We start from the raw sequence: 20,204 nt of genomic DNA, 5'->3' as shown, positions 1-20,204 counted from the left end.
TAGTGTAGCATCTGAAAGATATATTATTGGCTTCATTAAACAGTCAATTGTTTTCAGCAGTGCTTAATACAAATCTGAGGTTTCTGTAATACCAAATTAGCACATTAACAAGCCTATCCAACATGTATTGGCTGTGTTTCAGAACAACTTACTGCTACCTTGTTGAATAAAAATAACAAATTTCTTTCAAAAACAAACTTTTCTTTCAAACTCTCAGTGATTCAAAACTTTCAAACAGTAGTGTACATACCATAGCATGAACATAGACAAATGCAAGACTCTAGGTTGCAGAAATTATGACCAGGTCCACTGAAGTCTCATTCACTTGTAGATCAACTAGTCATCCCACAGATGGTCCGCAGGAAGCCTCTAACATACAGCTTTGATGGTTTCAGTCAACATTAATTACAATACAGTTTCTATGTATTAGCAACAAGTTTTTGCTCACATTTTGCAACACAAGTTTCAATAAAAAAATAATCCAGTCCTAATCAATTAGAATGTAATCAGAATTTAATTGTTGCAACATAATGGCATTCAGTACACTGAATATATATAATACAAATAAAAAAGCTTTATTGGATCAATTGAACAAACAACATTTTAGATTTCCTTCGCCTTCCCAAACTAACAGGTTACGGTGACAGTTTGATTTGAAACACTGTACTGAAGTACTGACATTGTAGAAATGGACAAGATGGATGAGTCTGTTTTTATTTGGTCCAACTGACTTTGGGGATATCATAATGTTCTGTCAGGGTGTCCAAGTGCCGGTTGAAATCCTAGAAGGAAACAAGAATCACAATACATACTTTGCCTTAAAAATGCAGAAATCAAGACAGGGTTAAAAAGATTATCGAATTTCATTACCACAGTAGCAAATGTGCTTTGTAATCCGTTAACACTCCATTAACCCAATATAAGTGGTTCCACCCAAATCCTACGTTTGGGTTTGGGCTTTGAGAAAGTTGAGAATTTTTTCAGGTTTTAATAGGGGCTCAAATGAATAGTATAGCAGCCATTTTGAATTGTTGAAAAGGTATATGGCACTCTTGGAGCTGAAAGGGTTATGGATCTTACAATGGACACTTACATGTATGAATGCTACTACTGAATGTCATGCAAATGTCATGCATTTTATTTCCTCTAATATCTCACCTCAACTCTTTGCTTATGAGTTTTTGATGCTTTGTTCAGAATCCGTTCGATTTGCTGCAGGGTTGAAGGAAATAAATGCATTAATATAGATCATGATGAACTTGAAAGGCTTCATAATAGAGATTTACACAATTACAATTACACAGTATATTATTAATTTCAAACATACAATGAGCCTACTCACAACTTATTCTGTGCATGTTCTGCCAGGCCTCCACAGTATTTAATGCAAAACATCTTCAGCACCGCTAATTACGTGACACACAATTAGCAGGTTTCACGTTTAGAATGTGAAAACAACGACACCAGCTAATAATCAAGAAGCATGGACTCTCCACATATTAATCTCCACACATTAAATATTAATAAACACACAAATCAGACATGTACGTTATAAACAAAAATTGATTATTGATCTCTGTGGTTATTAACTGTTTTTATGTCACCTGCATGTTTGATACTCTCTATGCGAACGGCGATGGTTCATAGAGAACACTGTTCAAGTCAACATTACCCTCTTTTCCTGCATTTTATCAAATGCCATTTGCGCTGGAGTTCGTTTGTCGACGTAGGCCTTTGTCGTCTCCTCTTCATTCTCAGTCGACATTATTTGCTGCTCCAAGCGCTTTCTCTCCTTATCCTTCTTCGTCTTCCTAAAAAGACAGATAAACTAGCGTTAACTGACGTATATACAATGTGTGGAGTCGTGAGAAACATAAACGTGAAATCTACTGGGTAGTTAAATTGATCATGCTAACGTTAGCTTCCAGATGTACACTGTATCTTTTTGTCAGATACGTTAGCTAGACCAGAAAACGCGTACCAAATCGACTCGCTAATTTACCAACATGTTAGTCTGGAAGTAAAAATATGATAAATAGTACAAACAATCATACTTTTTCCCGGAGGAAACAGCCCCTATTCCTTTAAGTTTCAAAGATCCCTTTTGCACTGCGCCGTACTCCGCCGCCATCTTTGTCTTGTTGTGTTGTTGTTGCTCTTCCTCTTTTCAGAGTTATGTCGGCATATAAATAAAACAATTCTAAGATGCTTTACTGCCACCTACTGTACTGGAGTGCTAGTTTTGTTGGCTCGCTTAGCTGATACATTTGAAAACATATCAATGTACAATTTCAATGTATTTTTTTGGAACTTGAAGACCTTGTAGATATATTATTGATTGTGTTCGTTATCAGTCCAGTCTTGATTACAAAAATAGAAAGTGATCTATATGACACTTCATAATAAAAAAAACTTAAAAAAAACTACACATGACCGGAAATGAAGTAAAATTCAAGCGACTGATGTTTAGCATTCGGCTAGCCGAATCTACCCATAGCGGTGTGTGTGCTTGTGTGGGGAAGCAAGGTGATCCGAGGAAATAAGAATGGCAGCACACGCCGTGCTTAACACAGCAAATAGATTGAAATTAATTCCGGCAAATACGTATACTGGACATTTTATAAACGGCATTATTTACAAAATCCAGGCATGCGGATATGCCAAGAAACCCAGTAAGTCTATTTAAAAATGAACACCCCTTATGTTCACTCTCCTCTTATCATGTCACATAGCTAGCTATTTAATATAAAATGACCTCTAACCATAAATGACCCGTTAACAATAAAGCCAAGACTAAGGTCTTTGGCTTTATGGTTAATAGCTAATTTGCGCAAGTTTTAATGAATTCTGGAATATATTCTTCAGCTGCAAGCAAGTTTACAGTTAGCCAACTAGCACGCCTTGAGCAATAGTTAGCATCATAAGGAGCGTTTCACATTAGACTTGGTATTAAGCTAGCTAAATGTAATACAGGTAATTGTAATAATGTGCCAGTCTACCAATAGTTATAGCTGTCTATACATTTTTACCTAACCGCACGAATTAATTGACTACTATATTTCATTTGTCATTTGTTTTGTAGTGTATAGACAGCCAACGTTGCATGACATAGTCAATATTTAGTACATACTATACATACCGATTCTGCCAATACCATTAATCATTTCCCCCTGAAATTCGACATAGATAGAGAAGTTTAGGGGTTAATAAGTTCAAGGTTAATATTTTACTCAACAGAATACCAGTTACATAGCTGCACTAGGTGTAATTCTCAAAACTGCAGAACTGAGAAGAGATTTGCTTATAATCAGTTTGTGATCTCTTTCCCTACTCCTTTACAAGATGGACGTTACAATGCTTATTCTTAAGCTGTGATTTATGATGTGAAAATATAAGGTTGTAGACTGCACTTAGAAGTTGCAGTATTTATTCACCAGGAGAAATATGGGTATCTCAATTGTTTATTCACATCGATTCTATTTTGTATACTAATATTGTCTTCATCTGAGCTTCAAGGGCTAGTTGGTATGTACATGCACCACCCCATTGTCCCTAAAATAAATGCACACCTAACACAGGCCAGTGATTAATTTATATTGCCACAGTCTATAAAGCCATTGTCTTTACATCTCTTTTAGTATTTATAATGTAGCTGTAACTGGTTTTAATGAGCATCTACATCAGGAGATATGCAAATAAATATGCAAAGAAAGTATCATACACCTAATAAAAATGACACCGCACTACATGTTGGTATACACCTGAGTGATATCAATTCAAATCTTTTCAGTGAGAACTGCAGCTCTGTGTGAGGTTAAAGAGAGATAATGATGTCAACAGATAAGCCTGAGTTCCTGCCAGAACTTCCTGTGTGAAGTCAAGTGAAACCTGACAGCTTCGTTTGGTATTTTTGCTAGTCGATATGCATGCACAATGTCAGCCCCATTCTCAGTAGAGTGTTTTCTCTCTTTTGTACCCTATCTGGACTGACTTTTTGATCTCACTCATCCTGTAGGTTAAAATACAGACACCAGGTCACTCTTGAAGCTTTTCTTTTGAATCTTTTGCTCTAATCCCACCTGGAAAGAAATGGCAGATTTACAAAAAACTGAACAAAAGCAGATGCAAATTATATTAAGTGGTTTTCAGTTTGGTATTAACACTAACACTAATTAGAAATGAGTAGTTGCTCACTATGGAACAATAATTGAATCATAATTGAATCGTTATGTAATAGTGGATATGAATGTGCATTTCAGCATCACATACTTGTACGGTTATAAGATGATTGGAACCTATTGAAGACGAAAAGATGAAGCGGAGATTGCTTGGTACATTACCGGGGGGGGGGGGGGGGTTCATCTGCACATTACACATTGTGCAACCTGGGGATTCCCCTGCACTTTCCGGTTCCTTAGTTTGCGATTGTCCATCAGGACAGGATAATGTGCATTTCTGAACTTCTGCTTGTAGTGCACTTTGCTGATTTGCGCGAAACTTCTGCCCACTCACGGGTTTCAGGGAGCAGGTGCCCTATTCCGGGAAACTCCTGGCCGTTCCGGGAGAGGTGGGACGTCTGCTTTGTGTTAACACCGGTGATTTAGTTTATTTAGGTTTTTTTTTTTTTTTGTGTGAACAGTATGTAGGACTTCTCTCACCATCGTCTTTATTTGGCAGCTATGAAAGGAAAGGGGAAAGGAATGACGAAAGAGGTTCTGACAGGCCCAGAAGTGTGTAAGGATCCTGTGCAGTTAACGACTCACGCTGTGGGGGTCAACATATTCAAAGAAGGGCAGGACCCCGCTCTGCGTCCTGTTGAGGAGTACCCCGAGTGGTGAGTGTGTCATACTGCCTATTGGAGAAACCCATTGCTTGCCGATTGGTGCCTTTCATTGGTTAAAATGCTGCTCGAATCATGCACTGAGTAGTGATACCCTACTGTGCCCCCCCCCTCCCTTCCCCATCCAGGCTGTTCAAGTTGAATCTGGGGCCTCCACCGAAGCTGGAGGACCTGCACCCCGAGACCCGGCAGTACTGGAGGGTTGTGCGAAAGCAACATATGTGGCGCTTCAACAGGTTACACCAGGGCAAAAGATTTTAGAGGACTGGGTCTTGCCATTTTGGCTCTCAGCTGTGCTGACGAGCTCAGTCTGAACGTCAAGACCCCATGGTGTTGGTGGTGGCAGCTGTCTTGTTTTATCCACCATTCACACCGGATCACAAAATCCAGCTTTGATCACCAGACATGACTTGGATAGTTTCCAATGTTTTTACTTTTCATTAAAAAAAAAGGCTAAACAAATCTATTTTGTCCGTCCTCAAGCCAGCCTGTCATTTTTGCCTAGTGGACTAGCTGGGGAGCTGTACGAAAGGATAATCGTGGCCTAAATGTTTCATGATGATGATGATGATGATGATGATGATGGGGGGGGGGGGGAAGGTATGGTAGGGTTGCTATGGTTGCTATGAGTTTAGTTTGTGAATGTCATGGTATATTTCCTGTCTCCAACAAGACAAATGTGCATCAAACGTGGTTACTTTAATAAATTTAAAAAATCATACAATGCTGCTGATGTAAAAATGATGTTTAAAATGCCCAATTTTGACCATAAATAATGCAGTGGTGTATATCATAAAAAGTGTAAGTTCTGGAAATGGGAGGTAAACACAAGATTTAGACCTATCCAAGAACGTAGAATGTATATTTCTTGGTGTATTCTCCCAAATAATGTTTTTTTATTTTTTATTTTTTTATTTTTTTGTTTTTGTAACAAAGCTAAATAAACTACACTTGTGTCCACAACTGAAAACATTAACTTACAGAAAGATTCATAACTTAGTAATTATTTATTTATGCTGAAAATATTGCGCTATACACATTGGCGATACTATTACTATTACAAGTGGGAGTGTAGAACTACACTCAACAACACAACTGCAGCTATTGTGAGAACCATCGAGGGCTCTTGGATTGCTCACACTTTACATGACGGTAAGACGAATGCGGCTTTTGCAGTATGCTCAAGCAAGGTGAAATCAAATATTTTCAACTGGAAGATCGAGTCGCTCGAGCCAACTGAATTGTGAGGAAGAGGAAGCAATGAGAAAGAGGAACTAGAGTATTAAAAATTTTCTATGGAAAGATTTTCTCACTTTCAGTCGTTCTGACGGATGAATGTACTTCCGAGATTACTTTTTGGATGAGGTCTAACACCGATTAAGCACGCCCTCCCTTCCTTTTTCTTTAGTGAAACCGTTTCATTTTGCATGTGCTGCATAGGCTGTTCTCATCCTGTCACCTTAGATAAAGTTAGCAAACGTATTTTACCAAAAAAACAGGTTGTTACGTTGGGCTTTTGAAATTGCTAGCTGACTGGCTAACAGGTCCCGGAAGAAGCGAGAGGGGGTGACCATAAACAGGTAAGGTAAAACTAAAGAGACAACTGGTAAACTAGTTTTTGTACAGGAGTAGACTTTTGATGAATTAGCTACGTTGTTCAGTTCTCTGATACTATACTTCCCCATGTGCATATGTCTCAGTCAAAGATAGGACATCAGTACTTTCATGGCAGGTTGTTTTATTTTTTTCGTTTTTTTCTTTCATTTTCAGGTCAACTGTATGGCTAATGTTAAGTAGCCACACGTAGCTAGGATGTGTAGATTTCTACAGAATCATGGCATGCTGGTTTTTGTTATGAAAAAAAAAGTGGCTGTCTATATTTGCTTGACCAACAGATTTAAATGCACCGGCTTAAGCTTCAAAGCTTCTGTAACCAACATATCTGTTCTGTAACGTTCAGTTAGTCCCACTATAAATTACAAACTATTGAAGAACCATTTGAAGAACTTCGGATTTTAGCCTGCTGTACTTCCTAATACGAAAAATAAAATTAATGCCTTGACTTATATCACTGGAATTTAATTGGCGACATTCCTTTCCATTTAACACAAACGTTGAGTGAAGCCAAAATAAATTTAGAAATCAAAGAACAGCCCTGCCAGAAACTTGAATGGCGCTTCCTTTGTTACGTATGCGTGTGCCAGTCACGGACGGGTTTATCTGAGTGCGGTAACACAAAGCATCCCGTGTCTGTTGAGCGTGACCTGCGCTGGGCATACACACGAGCATCTCGTATTTGTAGCTGCAACCAATTCGTAATAGCAACCAAACATTAAAGCAATTTAATTATATAGTCGAGAGTGTGCTCTTTACCATTTTCTTGGTAAAATTAAAGGCGCTTATACGCCAGCATCAGTGCTTCTCAATATCATTCCATTTTAATTTTGAGATATAACAAAAGAAGCCTATTGGGCAATGTCTTTGTTTTGGTGCTGGTGTTAGTTGTGACAGCTATATAAACCCTCCTGGTTTACTGAGCACAGTAAAATCTTTCAGATGGACTTGTGTGCAGTCTGTGGCTGTAGTTAGTGCTTATAGAAATGTGGAGACATTTTGCCTGTTTCCATGTAGGCAGAGTCAGTGAATTTTTTTCTCGGCGGCTGCGGGTGAGAGATGTCGGACTGGAACATGGGCCTGGTGACTCTGAGAGAGGGCGTACTCAGCAAACTGGCAGATTTGCTGGACAACCCAAAGTGTGGCTGGAGACAACTGGCGGATGCTGTGAATACACAGCCCCAATTTCGATGCAGGTAAGAGAGCCAAGGCAAACACAACATCCCATATCTAATAATAAAGGGATGTACTGTATGCGTGCTATGTATTAAATATGTTCTCTGGCTATAAATGGTGGATATTGGAGAGGAAATAAGGATAGGTGCTTCAGCAGTATTTGTTGTTTTTGGCACTTGTTTTTAGAGAAAATTAGTAATTGAGAAAATGGGGAGTAACACCAATAATCAGTTATGCAACCAGACTTGACATGGTGCTGGATACTATTTAGCTTTTAGGCAAACTAGGCAGTAGGAAAAGGCGAGCATTGCTGGGCTGAATGGCCTGTTCTCGCCATTATCTTATGTTATGTTAATATAAAATACATAAGAAAGAAAGTGTACATTTTTGGATATTGCACTTGAATTCTGACCTATTGCCTAGGCATCACCAAGGTCCAAAGTAAGGTGTGTAAATCCCTTTATTTTTTTGCAGTGGACAAATGCCATTGAGGAATGTGATATTCACCACCCTGCATTACCAAAATAGGGAAATATTCTGGTCAGAGTTCTTACAGTTGTATTTTTCTGACAATGGAACAGCTAAAAGGGAACCAAACAAACAATATATACAGAAGAATTGTGACCAACTCACACATTGTACTCTATTTCTAAACATAGTTTGGCCAGCGTCATGCTGTTTGCTGTTAAGTTGTCATGTTTTCTCAGGTATTCCATCACAAGCTTCTGCTCAGTTTCTGGTGTTTTTCCATCGGGACAACCTCGGAAATTGTTGTGTAACAGAAATATTCTAGCTATATCAACTTAAGTTATAAGCATGTGTGCATGTGTGCATGTGTTTGTGTGTGTGCGTGCAAGATGGTGCGTGTGGTTTCAAGGCCACATTTACTCTATATGTGTCAGTGTTGTAACCCTGCCCTGCCCTGTGTACACCCCTGACTCTGCGCCATGTCTGTGTGTGTGTGTGTGTGTGTGTGTGTGTACAAGATGGTTTAACACCACATTTAGTCTATATGTGTCAGTGTGGTCCCATGTCCAGTGATAGTCCCGCCCTGTGTACACCCCTGACTCTGCGCCGTGCCTGTGTGTGTGTGTGTGTGTGTGTATACAAGATAGTTTAAGGACACATTTAGTCTATATGTGTCAGTGTGGTCCCATGTCCAGTGATAGTCCCGCCCTGTGTACGCCCCTGACTCTGCGCTGTGTCTGTGTTGCAGTGAGAAGGAGCTGATTGGCTGCTCTGTCCAGGTGCTGAGTGCAAAGGGCAGCCCCAGCCGCTTGCTGTTGGCCAAGCTGGCCGACCGTGCCGTCTCCCTGAGTTTCCTGCTGCAGTGCCTGAAGAAGATTGAGCACCGGGAGGCTGTGCAGTTCCTCACCTCTATAGGTTAATGTCCGAAGCGAGGCGTAAACAGGGCGGCCCGATTGGCGTGAGATAGCTAAATGAGCCCAGTGTACACCGTGAATGCTTCCCATATCTTCAGAAGTTCTGGATTCTAAATGAAAGACAGCTTTTGTTTTGTTTTGAACACGTACTCTTATTTCAAACGGTTGTTATCATGTCTGGTGTTGAAATGTTCCTCTAAGTGCCAGGTTTGAAGTTAACTACTGCCGGAATATCGAAACGCATGATTTTTGTGTTTTGTGATGCAGTGGAGCAGATCCGGATTGCAGTGCAGCCGCAGTCCCAGCGCGTACCAGAAGGGGGCAGAGTGGTGCTCAGCTGTCAGGCCAGTGGTTTACCAGGAATGGGGTACCAGTGGTTCAAGGGAAAAGAAGAGGTCAAGTGGCCAATTATATATTCATATATTTGTCATAATTACGGTGTAGTTTTTGTTTGTTTATTTTGTAGAGGTGTCACTGATGGACACAAAGTCCTTACAGTAATATGTTAATTTTTAAATTAAATACAAAAATCTCTCTGTGAAATTGAATCTATATAATATATATATAAAAAATAAAGTCTAGGGTGCCCAAGACTTCGGCACAGTACTGTATGTTCTATTCATGGTTATTTGTTGTAGAATAAACATCTCTGATTTGTTTAGACATTTTATGAAGATTAAATAAATGTTATGAAGATCAAATAAATGTTGCAATATTTTGAAACCTCAGGGCTTCTAGGTGATATTGTTCTTGAACAATTTGACACAAACACATTTATACACAAAGTCTGATGAAGAACTTACCCTTACTTAGCTTGAAGCAAGCCAGAATATAAATATTTGAATGTTCGACGAACAAAGCTTTCCTAACTACCCAAAGTGAGTAATCACAGTACAGTGATGAAGTTTGTTGTTGTCTCTTTGTTGGTTTGCAGGTGCCAAATGGCAGTGCCCCTGATCTGATCCTAAACCATTTCAGTCTGAATCAGCAGGGATACTACATCTGCCGTGTCAACCACGGGGAGAACTTTGTCTTCTCCCAATGGGCTCAGGTCACCGCTACCGTGTCTGAGAACTCCAGCTCAGGTAGAGCTCTCAACAGCACGGATATCTCATCTCTTTTTCTATTGACCCATCGATGAGTAGGTTCTTTGGAATGTTTTTTTTATTTTCTATAAAAAGTTCCAAGACAGTGTTCTAGAACTCTAGTGCTTTCAGCCACCAGCCGCGGTTGTTACGTCAGCATTAGAATGTTCGATTGAGTTGTTGCATCAGCATTGGAATGTTCAGTTGAGAACATTTTAACCTCATTATAATCCCTTAAAGGGTGAAAATCGTGTCTCTTGACTTTCACCCATATCTGATCTTGGGGATCCCTTGGGGCCTGTCTTTCACAGCTAACAGTGGCGGCTTCTTCCCCTCCTCAGCGAGTGGACTAATTATTATCCAGCAGCCCCGGAGCCTGACCATCGCCGAGGGAGACAGCCTTTGTCTGGAGTGCAGGTCTGAGGGAAACCCTCCTCCACAGTACCAGTGGTACCACAACAAGCAGCCTCTGTTACCGGCCAACAAGCCCAGTCTCAAGGTCAGAGCCGTGAGGTAGCATATGTGAATCCCTCAGGGTGTGGAGTGGAGAAGAAATTAGGGAAATAATAATCAGGAATGTCACTGAAATTTAGTCTGTATAGCTAGGTGAATATAATTATAGGAAGCCACATGCATTATTGTCCTAGCGACTTTATTGCAAACGCCATCTGACCGGTTATAATGAAGACCCGTGTCATTTCAGCAGAAAATGTATTGAGAATTTTACTGTTTTTGAACAGCAGATAAGAACATATGAGGAAACTGTTCTCTTTCAGTCATATTACATCAGTTTATTTATACTGTATATTTTTTTCATTCATTGACGGATTCACATTTGAATTTCTCATTGGTGGTGTGCTTGAAATGTAAGGCTTGAAATGTGGAATGGGAACCCTTTGATGATACATTAAAATGTGTAATTTATTAAAAGTGTATCTGTTTTTTACGTATTTGAGGTGTGTGGGTTTACATCAGTAGTGTTTATACGCTCAGCAATAAAGAGAGAGTGGAGGTACATTTTTACTCTTCTAGGATCAAATTTCCCGAATGTACCCTGAAAGTACAGTACTGTTCTCTTCGGGTACAAATTAGTGTGTTTTCTAAGCAAAATGTTTTATCGATTGCTGGCTGGGGGTACATTGTTTTGCTAGCTGGTTTGTAAGTATCTGATGATGGGTTTGGGTCTGATGTCTGATTCCCAGGTTCCCCGCGTGACCACGGCTGACCGTGGGAAGTACAGCTGCAGGGTGTACAATTTCTACCACGAGGTGTGGAGTGACCAGGTCCACGTAGAAATCGGTAAGAGTGTTACAGCGGGGACCCGTTTCGTCACAAACGGATGACCTTTTAATATGGTGCAAATAGATTCGATCAATTGGGCCGCCCAGACCACATGAATTCTGACACCTGTGACAATAAGTGAGATCTTTGTGTTAATACATTGTTATAAGATCATTGTAAATCCCTTCCTGTCATTGAAAAAGGCTCACTGACATGTTGCCTGTGTTTATAGTTCTTAAATCCGGGTTTCAAAATATACAGTTGGCGGACCGACACTCTGTACCAAATCGTTGGTTGAAAATTGGTTATAATTGCCTTTAAGTTGGTAAATTGGGGTAACCACCTGCACTCTTTTTTTCAGGCCCTGGTTCCCTGTGTGGAGCCACCTGGGATGACACCGATGACAGTGCGTGTTGATTCTAAAACTGAAACCTGTCTTGGAGCACGTTCTCAGAGGATGTGTGACTTTTCTTCTATATGTCAGTGTTGGTCCTACATCGATTACTGTCTGTTGATTCATTTTTACAGTGGACAGCTTCCTCAACATCCCAACCAGGCAGCTCAGTCATTTCTATGGTAAGTGTCATCTGTAGCAACTGTCTTCTTGCCATAATCTGTGTTTGATTAACCCGCTCCCCCCCAACTTACTACGACTATTGTTTTTGTTTATGATTGTGCTGCATGCAAGTTTGACTATTTATGGATTTGATGCTTTTCACTTTTAGATTAAAAGCCCTTGCTAACTGACAAAAAATGTAAGCAAATGTAAACATGTACACTGAAATGTTCCCCCCGCCCCCACACCTGTGCCACACAGCCACAGACAAGGTGGCCCTTCTCGTTGGCAACATGAACTACCAGTACCACCGTCAGCTGCGGGCTCCTATGGCCGACGTGCACGAGCTCACCAACCTGCTGCGGCAGCTGGACTTCAAAGTGGTGTCCCTGCTGGACCTCAACCGGCAGGAGATGTACAGCGCAGTGACCGAGTTTCTGCTGCTGCTCGACCGCGGCGTGTACGGTCAGTGCTGCTGCCGGGCTTCCCTATTTCGGCCTGAATAAAAGACACCCGTGTGAGCTGCTCAACTCCACGTCCTGCGGGGCCGCAGTGTCCGCGGGCATTTGCTCCTACCGTGCGCTGCACAATCTTATTCCGCTAATGAGCTTATTATCTGAACCAATCGGGTGAAATAATGAGTGAAATCAGGTGGTGTAGCGCACGGTAGGAGCAAATAGTGTCTCTGATGGACAAGCATGGTACTTGGTTTTTGTGAATCTGCCTCATTTTATTTAACAAGTGTAATTTATGACCATATTAAAACACAACATATGCACCGTTTTGCCTCAGAAGAAATGTAAATCGGTGATTTATTTGACTTACGTGACATACCTGTGCACGGTATAAACCGCTTGCCGCGTTTCTCCGCTGTAATGGCTCAGGCTTGCTGTACTTTGCGGGTCACGGCTACGAGAACTACGGGAACAGCTTCATGGTTCCCATCGACGCCCCGGCCTCCTACACCTCGGAGCACTGTCTGTGGGTGCAGGACGTGCTGCAGCGCATGCAGGAGCGCGAGACCGGCCTCAACGTCTTCCTGCTGGACATGTGTCGCAAGCGGTACCCGGACGATCATTACGTTACATTACAGTTATCTAGCTGACGCTTTTATCCAAAGTGACTTACAGTTGATTCGACTAAGCAGGGGACAATCCCCCCTGGGGCAATGTGGGGTTAAGGGCCTTGCTCAAGGGCCCAATATTATTGGGGCTTGAACCAGCACTCCTGTACCTTAGCCACTACACCAGTGTGAGGCTGCCTCATCACTGAAGAGAACTATTGAAATATTAAACTTTTTGTTAAAAGGAACACTTAAATTTTGATGTTGCCAGATACATAGCCGAGGACAGTGTGTCAAGTCAAGTGAAAGGATAATTTCAGTTCATTGGTGTGAATGTTAAGAACCAAACAATTAGCTGCTGTTAGAATTTTATGACTTTGAAAACGGCGGCCATTTTGTTTCAGAAACCTGAATGATGACATCATTCAACAGCCTGGGCCCCTGAAGGTGACGGCAAACATTGTGTTTGGCTATGCCACGTAAGTGACGCTGCTGCAAACCTCCAGTTTCTGTCACTAAAATGCATTTGCACGACAAACTGCTGAGAAACAGAATCATACCATTTTAGCTTTCACCTAAACCTAAACGGTGTCGTTCTTTCTTGCAGCATACCGGCTGAAGACAATTCTGTCTTAACAAGTGTTTTAGTCCTGTAATTCAATTTTTTTTTTATTGATATTTTTTTATGAAATTGTCAGACCCCATTGGCAAATCTTGAAATGAGTAAAACTTCCTTCGGTGAAAGAGAAATAGGAACAAGTCAAGTAATTGTCTAAATATTCAGTAAGACTAAAATACTTTTAGGTTTTTGCGGTGCTAGAAAAGAGTTGAAATGTGTTCAGTCTATTGTGCTGTGTTAATTAAAAATGTTAAAATTAAGAAACAACATTGTATCAGAGTGCAAACCGTCCTTTAATGTGAACCTAAACATACACACACACACACACCAATGCTGCAAAATGCTGTGTGTGTGTGTGTGTGTGTGTGTGTGTCTGTCTGTCTGTGTGTGTCTGTGTGTGTGTATGTATGTGTGTGTATGTGTCTGTGTGTGTGTGTATGTGTATGTGTGTGTGCGTGCGTGTGTGTATGTGTGTGTGTGTGTGCGTGCATGCGTGTGTGTGCCTGCGTGTCTGTGTGTGTGTGTGTGTGCCTGCGTGCGTGCGTGTGTGTCTGTGTGTATGTGTGTGTGTGTGTGTGTGCGTGCGTGTGTGTCTGTGTGTAGTTGTGTGGACGCCGAGGCATACGAGGTGAATAAGGACGACCTGTCCAACGGAATCTTCATCAGCTTCCTGAAGAAGCGCCTCCTGGAGGAGGAGAAGGTCACCGTCATGCTGGACCGGGTGGCCGAAGGTCAGACACTCCTTCTCCTCTTCACTTTCTTTCAGCTCCTCGGCCTGTGCGTGGCTGGCACCCTCGGTACTTTCCTTCCCTCATTTATTACATTACATTACGTTATTGGCATTTGGCAGCCGCTCTTATCCAGAGCGACGTACAGTTGTTTAGACTAAGCAGGAGACAATCCTCCCCTGGAGCAATGCAGACCCACGCTCAAGGGCCCAATGGCTGTGCAGATCTTATTGTGGCTACACCGGGATTAGAACCCTCGACCTTGCGTGTCCCATTTACCTTAACCACTATGCTACAGGCCGCCCCTTTTATAATCATAATAATAATAATAATAATAATAATAATAATAATAATAAAATGCATTTATACAGCACTTTCGTACATAAAATGTAGCTCAAACTGCTTTACATTAAGCCAATTACAAAGAATTACAGAGACAACACAAATAAAAATAGTAAACACTGTGGGAGTGTATCCAAACAAACAAACAAGACAAACACTTTGGTGCCTTTCCCCTGTGCCTCCCTCAATGAGATGACACTGATTGTGGGGAATATATATTGTAATTCCACACAACAGCCGACAAAAAAAACACGTTGGGGCCTTTCCCCTGTGTCTCCCTCGAATGTGATGACACTGATTGTGGGAATCTACCATTTCCAACAACCAACGACAACCCCTGACCCCTGGAAGGCAGCTCCTGCCAACCACAGATGATGTGTACATACCTCTTCGCATGCGGTTTTTCTTTTATGTATTTGTATCAAATATCTATCTGTAGCTATGTTACTGAGCTAGCTAGTTTGCTAATCTGCCACTATTAGTCAGCTAGTTCTAAAAGCCACTGCCTTCGAGGTGTCACTGAGGGAAGGAAAAGTACCTTGGGTTTGTTTGGGAAGACTTTGACTTTCCAAGTGTTCCTGTTTCAGTCTTGTTTCTGTTTCTCTCTACTGTGCTCCATAATGTGTTGTCCTTGCAAAGTGTGGTACATCCGACCAGGGCTGATGTGGATGCAGGTTTCTGTCCAGCACTAAGATTGATTAAGCCTGATTCTACTTCAAGGTCTTGACGGATGGACCATGATTAGTGAATTCGTTGAATCAGGTGTGTTAGTGCTGGGCAAAAACAGAAACAAAAACCTGCACCCACATTGGCCCTGTTCAGAAAAGATTGGAAACCACTGGTGTAGTGTCTGTGGTGGTGTTTTGGTCTGATTTAGCCTGCGTAGCCTGAGATTACCCCCCTCACTTAGCTATGCCATGAGAGGGTTCTAAGTGACTTTTTTTTGTAGAAAATGAGTTAGAAACAAATAAGTGCTTTATTTAGCAGTCTTGTGTGTGTAAAGTTTATAGTTTAACTAAACTGTAGATATCTAAACTATAGATATGGGTCAGTGCGAGGACCCTGTGATTCTGGGGTCTCTGCAGATATGGGTCAGTGTGAGGACCCTGTAATTGTCAATGTCCCGGTGTGTCTCTGCAGATATGGGTCAGTGTGAGGACCCTGTGATTCCCGTGTCTCTGCAGATATGGGTCAGTGTGAGATCACGCGTGGGCGCCAGGCTCTGGAGCTGCGCAGTAATCTGTCGGAGCGTCGTGCTCTGACCGACCGCATCCAGAGCTCAGACTGCCCTGTGGCCACCTCCGCCCGGAACCTGCAGTGGTCCATCGCACACGGTGAGGCCCTTCTTATTTATCCATCCATCCATCCATCATCACCCGCTTATCCGGAGTCGGGTCGCGGTGGCAGTAGGCAAAGCCAGGTATTCCAGGCGTCCCTCTCCCCAGCAACGCATTCTAGCTCCTCCTGGGGGATCCCGAGGCGTTCCCAGGCCAGGAGAGATATATAATCTCTCCAGCGGGCTCTGGGTCTCCCTCGGGGTCTCCGCCCAGTTGGACGAGCCCGGAAAACCTCCAAAGGGAGGCGCCCAGGAGGCATCCTGATCAGATGCCCGAACCACCTCAATTGGCTCCTTCTTATTTATATTAAACAAATCTTTATTTTATGTTTTTTACATGGAAAGTACAAGGGTTATTAGTATGTATATTACTATGTGTTGTACTACTGACTGAAACAAATCACTGTTCTTAATATTACTGAAGGTAGCCATTGTTAATTTGTCATATGTATGTTGGAGATTAAAACCAACCATGTGTCAGCTAAAACCCTTTATCATCTGATGTCAGAAGATTCTGTGACGTGGTATTTTAATGTAACTCTTGTTACATACTTTAATTGCTCACTTTTTGCAATAGATACAATACCTCACTGTTTAGAATAGGCTGTTAAATTTCTTTGTTCGAGTTTTAGTGTTCAATTTAGCGAACCATATTGAAAACTGTGAAATCGTTGTCAGTCGGCTAGATAAGGATGGTGATGTCTCCTGTGATGTTAGTGCTCCCGGATAGCCGGCACCTGCTGTTTGACTGTGGCGTGAAGGTGCAGCTGGGCTTTGCTGCCGAGTTTTCCAACATCATGATCATTTACACTCGCATCCTGGACCAGCCCCAGGACATTATCTCCTGTACGGCCCAGCTCTCAGACTTCTCAGAGGTGAGGGTCCGTTGGTTTTGTCTGACTCTGCATGTCAATGTCAATTACAAACGGTTATTCGCTGTGCTGGTGGTTTTGTGGATTACAAGCTTAGAATATTACATATGGGGCGTCATGGCTCAGGCCGTAAGAGCAGTCGTCTGGCGGTCGGAGGGTTGCCGGTTCGATCCCCCGCCCGGGCTGTGTCGAAGTGTCCCTGAGCAAGACACCTAACCCCTAAATGCTCCTGACAAGCTGGTAGGTGCCTTGCATGGCAGCCAATCGCCGTTGGTGTGCGAGTGTGTGTATGAATGGGTGAATGAGAAGCATCAATTGTACAGCGCTTTGGATAAAGGCGCTATATAAATGCCAACCATTTACCATTTACCATTTACATATCACCACTGCCGTTTTAGCAATGTATAATTATGTATAATTTGTAATTTAGCTCATTATTTTTTATCCAAAGTGACTGACAGTTGATTAGACTAAGCAGGGGACAATGTGGGGTTCAGGGCCTTGCTCAAGGGCCCAACAGCTTATAGTGGATGCACCAGGGCTTGCACAACCAAGGGTCTTAGTCATGTACCTTAGCCACTAGGCTACAGGCCGCCCATTTTAAACCACTGCAAAGGTGTTATCAAAGTAGCTCCATATGACACATCTTGTCAGAGGTGCAAGAGATGCGTCATATGTCAGAGGTGTGAGGAAGTTCAGTGAATTCATGTTTTATGATTCTTCAAACCCACCCACTTCCGCTTTAGACACCTTCAGAATATCTTTGAGCACTTCTTGAGAAAGTGATGTATTGACTGTACCCATAAGGCTTTCATTTTATGGTAGATTTAAATGTGTTACTATCTGATGTGTTCAATGAATATGAATCAAGCTCATGACAAGTGTTGTAAATTATCAAACATATTTGTATTTCCTCTGCTGAAATATGGCTGCCTAGGTCAGCCCTGATCAGGGCTGGGGTGTGGCTGAGGGCAAAAGCAAACAAGTGGCTGTAGAAAAATCTGAAAAGGCTGGGTGATTGTCATAACAGAGAACAATTCACATAGTGAGGGTAGGGCCTGTGTGGAAAGTGCCATTGACTGCAATGAAACTGATCTCTTCATCTCAATGACAATCTATTCATTGTGCATGACAAGGGCCATATCCCCATAGACTCCATGCTGTTATCCTAGCCAGAGGTAGATGCACCAAGTACTAAAAGCAGGAGATTTTTGTGAAAAATATATATTTTTAATGAATTGAATGTATTTTGGTTGGTTTCAACATTGAAACATTAATATAGTGCAGTATTTTTCAGGTTTTTATCTCAATAATTATATTGCTCTTTTTTTGTGTGCATTGCCAGTTGAGGGTGCCAATAATTGGAACTCACTAGATCTAAAATTTATATGACAGGGTGTTGATGTGGATTTGAAGCTGACCAATCAGGAGAATCCCTGGGATGCGGGCAGTTTGCTGTTTACTTTGGACAACGTGGGCCGGCAAGGGGTCCCCAAACTCTACACCCGCCTCCGGGCACTGCAACGACTCAAGGTCTCTCCTTCAAAACATACCCCATTTCTCTGCATTAAACCTACTACAAACAGGGCTTTTGTTGCATATATGCCTACATCCTTTTGTATTTGTTTCGGCAGAGACAGCTCAGTCTTGCTAATTGTGAATGTTTTTTTTTTTGTTGATGTTTGTTTTGTTTTTCACAGATGGAACTCAAGTTCACCGTGTGTCTTCATTACCAGTACTCCAATATGGACGAAGAGGTACAGGAAAAGCAAACGGTCACCGTCGGCAAACCGCTGGTAGCGAAGCTCAACCTCCACGAGCCGCGGCTGCCCCGCTCTTTCTCGGCGTCCTCCTCCGGCGACCTGAACACCTTCAGTTTACCGGAGTCCTCCTCCTTCCCAGAAGGCTTGGAAGCCAGCGCCCTGGCCTCAGAGACTTCCTCGCTGGGCTCCGCCTCTACCTGCTGGTCCTACTTCTCGCAGGTGGGAGAGGCTGCCGGCAACGCGAAGCAAGCCAACGTGCCCGAGGAGACGCTCAGCCCGGAGTTCCTGGAGCCGGACCAGCCCCAGCCCCTCTCCGCCGAATGCAAGAGCATGCCACAGGACCGTTTGGAGGACCAGCTCCGTACAAAACTGAACTTCCACTCCTGCTAGTCTTGGCTTATGCAAATGCTTCCGTTTTTTTCCCACTCTTGTTCCTCCCCAGTTTTATTTATGAATACAACTGACTTTTACTACAGATTGTTACTACCATAATTATGTTATACAGTGGAGTAAAAATGTAGAAAAAAATAGATTTTTATACTACTACGGCATTAGAGGGCAGCTGCACCTGATAGTGCCACTCAAACCTGCTGCTTAGCACTTTTACGATTGTGAAGCTTTTTGAGTAAAATGGTTGGATGTTAATTATGACAGTAATAATAATTGAATAGTGTCATTTAGAAATTACATTACATTCTATGTTAATGACAGATGAGGTTCTTGCAGGAAGGGTATATTGCTCATTAAACAAACAGATATCCACCTACTCCAGACTGTCAGTGAATTTTCCAGCAAAAGCATTTGTGAAAGTAAACAGAATTATAGGATAGCACAAAACTAATGCTTCTATTGTCTATTGATTCTCCATCCATATTCCAGGAAAAAGTAGAATTAGAATTAAAGGGCAAAAGAAGACCTGTATTAAAGACAATACAGTGTAATATTTACACTCCATACAATTCCATCCATATTGAATAAACTCGTAAAAAAAACCCTGTATTGTGAATCTTTGTATGTTTTGTGTGTGAGCAATGATATTTGAGAGTATATCATTGTCATAGTAGTTTTTTTTAAACTGCTGGGGCTGGTTTCACAGTTTAGTCCTAGACTAAATTGAATTTTTTTTATGGAGAATCTCCATTTCTAATGGAATTTAGTCTAGGGCTAGGCCTAATCTATGTCTGTGCAGAACATAATGACCAAAACCAGGCATCACAATAGATTTGGTGTATTATGTAAATTCAGTTTGATTAAAATAATTTAGATTCTGAATGGAACATTTGAGCAATTAAATACCTATGTTTAGGCTGATTAATTGCTTATTTGAGTTAATATGATTGTCAATCAGTATCATACTAGAACTATTCTCATTTTAATTCTAGTATTAATTGTCATGGCATATGCCAATTAATGCAACCGAGTTGGCTGAATAGTAATACTACAATACTGTAATAAAAGGCTGGGGCATTGGTTTGGTGGTTGTGTTGTACTGAATCTCACCTGACAGTGAACTGCACGCTACGCTGCACGTAAAATTCTTCGATTCC

At 41.8% G+C, this 20,204-nt stretch overlaps 3 protein-coding genes across 3 annotated transcripts; 2 read left to right on the top strand and 1 right to left on the bottom strand.

Moving 5' to 3' along the window:
• Nucleotides 1-495: 495 nt before the first annotated feature.
• On the bottom strand, nt 496-2,209 carry fam32a (family with sequence similarity 32 member A). Its single transcript, XM_061240231.1, has 4 exons — nt 2,055-2,209; nt 1,673-1,811; nt 1,159-1,212; nt 496-782 (listed from the first exon to the last, which is right to left on the bottom strand). Exons 1-4 carry the CDS (start codon nt 2,129-2,131, stop codon nt 714-716), a joined length of 339 nt encoding a protein of 112 aa, XP_061096215.1. The 5' UTR covers nt 2,132-2,209; the 3' UTR covers nt 496-713.
• A 254-nt stretch (nt 2,210-2,463) lies between these two features.
• On the top strand, nt 2,464-5,419 carry mrpl54 (mitochondrial ribosomal protein L54). Its single transcript, XM_061240571.1, has 3 exons — nt 2,464-2,672; nt 4,678-4,834; nt 4,969-5,419. Exons 1-3 carry the CDS (start codon nt 2,546-2,548, stop codon nt 5,099-5,101), a joined length of 417 nt encoding a protein of 138 aa, XP_061096555.1. The 5' UTR covers nt 2,464-2,545; the 3' UTR covers nt 5,102-5,419.
• Nucleotides 5,420-5,998: 579 nt separating this feature from the next.
• On the top strand, nt 5,999-19,670 carry malt2 (MALT paracaspase 2). Its single transcript, XM_061240518.1, is given in 16 exon segments — nt 5,999-6,420; nt 7,501-7,650; nt 8,847-9,013; nt 9,280-9,407; nt 9,947-10,097; nt 10,409-10,596; nt 11,300-11,396; nt 11,740-11,790; nt 12,112-12,399; nt 12,819-12,996; nt 13,402-13,476; nt 14,220-14,347; nt 15,871-16,020; nt 16,740-16,897; nt 18,290-18,427; nt 18,595-19,670. Coding segments are annotated over 15 exon segments (2,487 nt in total). The 5' UTR covers nt 5,999-6,420; nt 7,501-7,513; the 3' UTR covers nt 19,048-19,670.
• The last annotated feature ends 534 nt before the right edge of the window (nt 19,671-20,204 follow it).

This window comes from Conger conger, chromosome 4, assembly GCF_963514075.1.
Source record: "Conger conger chromosome 4, fConCon1.1, whole genome shotgun sequence".
Taxonomy (NCBI): Eukaryota; Metazoa; Chordata; class Actinopteri; order Anguilliformes; family Congridae; genus Conger; species Conger conger.
The sequence above is the reverse complement of the archived record's forward strand: the minus strand, read 5'-3'. Positions and strand labels throughout refer to the sequence as shown.

Coding starts and splice junctions, on each gene's coding strand:
- mrpl54 (XM_061240571.1), top strand. CDS start 2,546: ATGGCAGCACACGCCGTGCTTAACACAGCAAATAGATTGAAATTAATT. Junction 2,673..4,677: donor CGGATATGCCAAGAAACCCA/GTAAGTCTATTT, acceptor TTTATTTGGCAG/CTATGAAAGGAAAGGGGAAA. Junction 4,835..4,968: donor GTTGAGGAGTACCCCGAGTG/GTGAGTGTGTCA, acceptor TTCCCCATCCAG/GCTGTTCAAGTTGAATCTGG.
- fam32a (XM_061240231.1), bottom strand. CDS start 2,131: ATGGCGGCGGAGTACGGCGCAGTGCAAAAGGGATCTTTGAAACTTAAA. Junction 1,812..2,054: donor GCTGTTTCCTCCGGGAAAAA/GTATGATTGTTT, acceptor CTGTCTTTTTAG/GAAGACGAAGAAGGATAAGG. Junction 1,213..1,672: donor ATAAAATGCAGGAAAAGAGG/GTAATGTTGACT, acceptor TCAACCCTGCAG/CAAATCGAACGGATTCTGAA.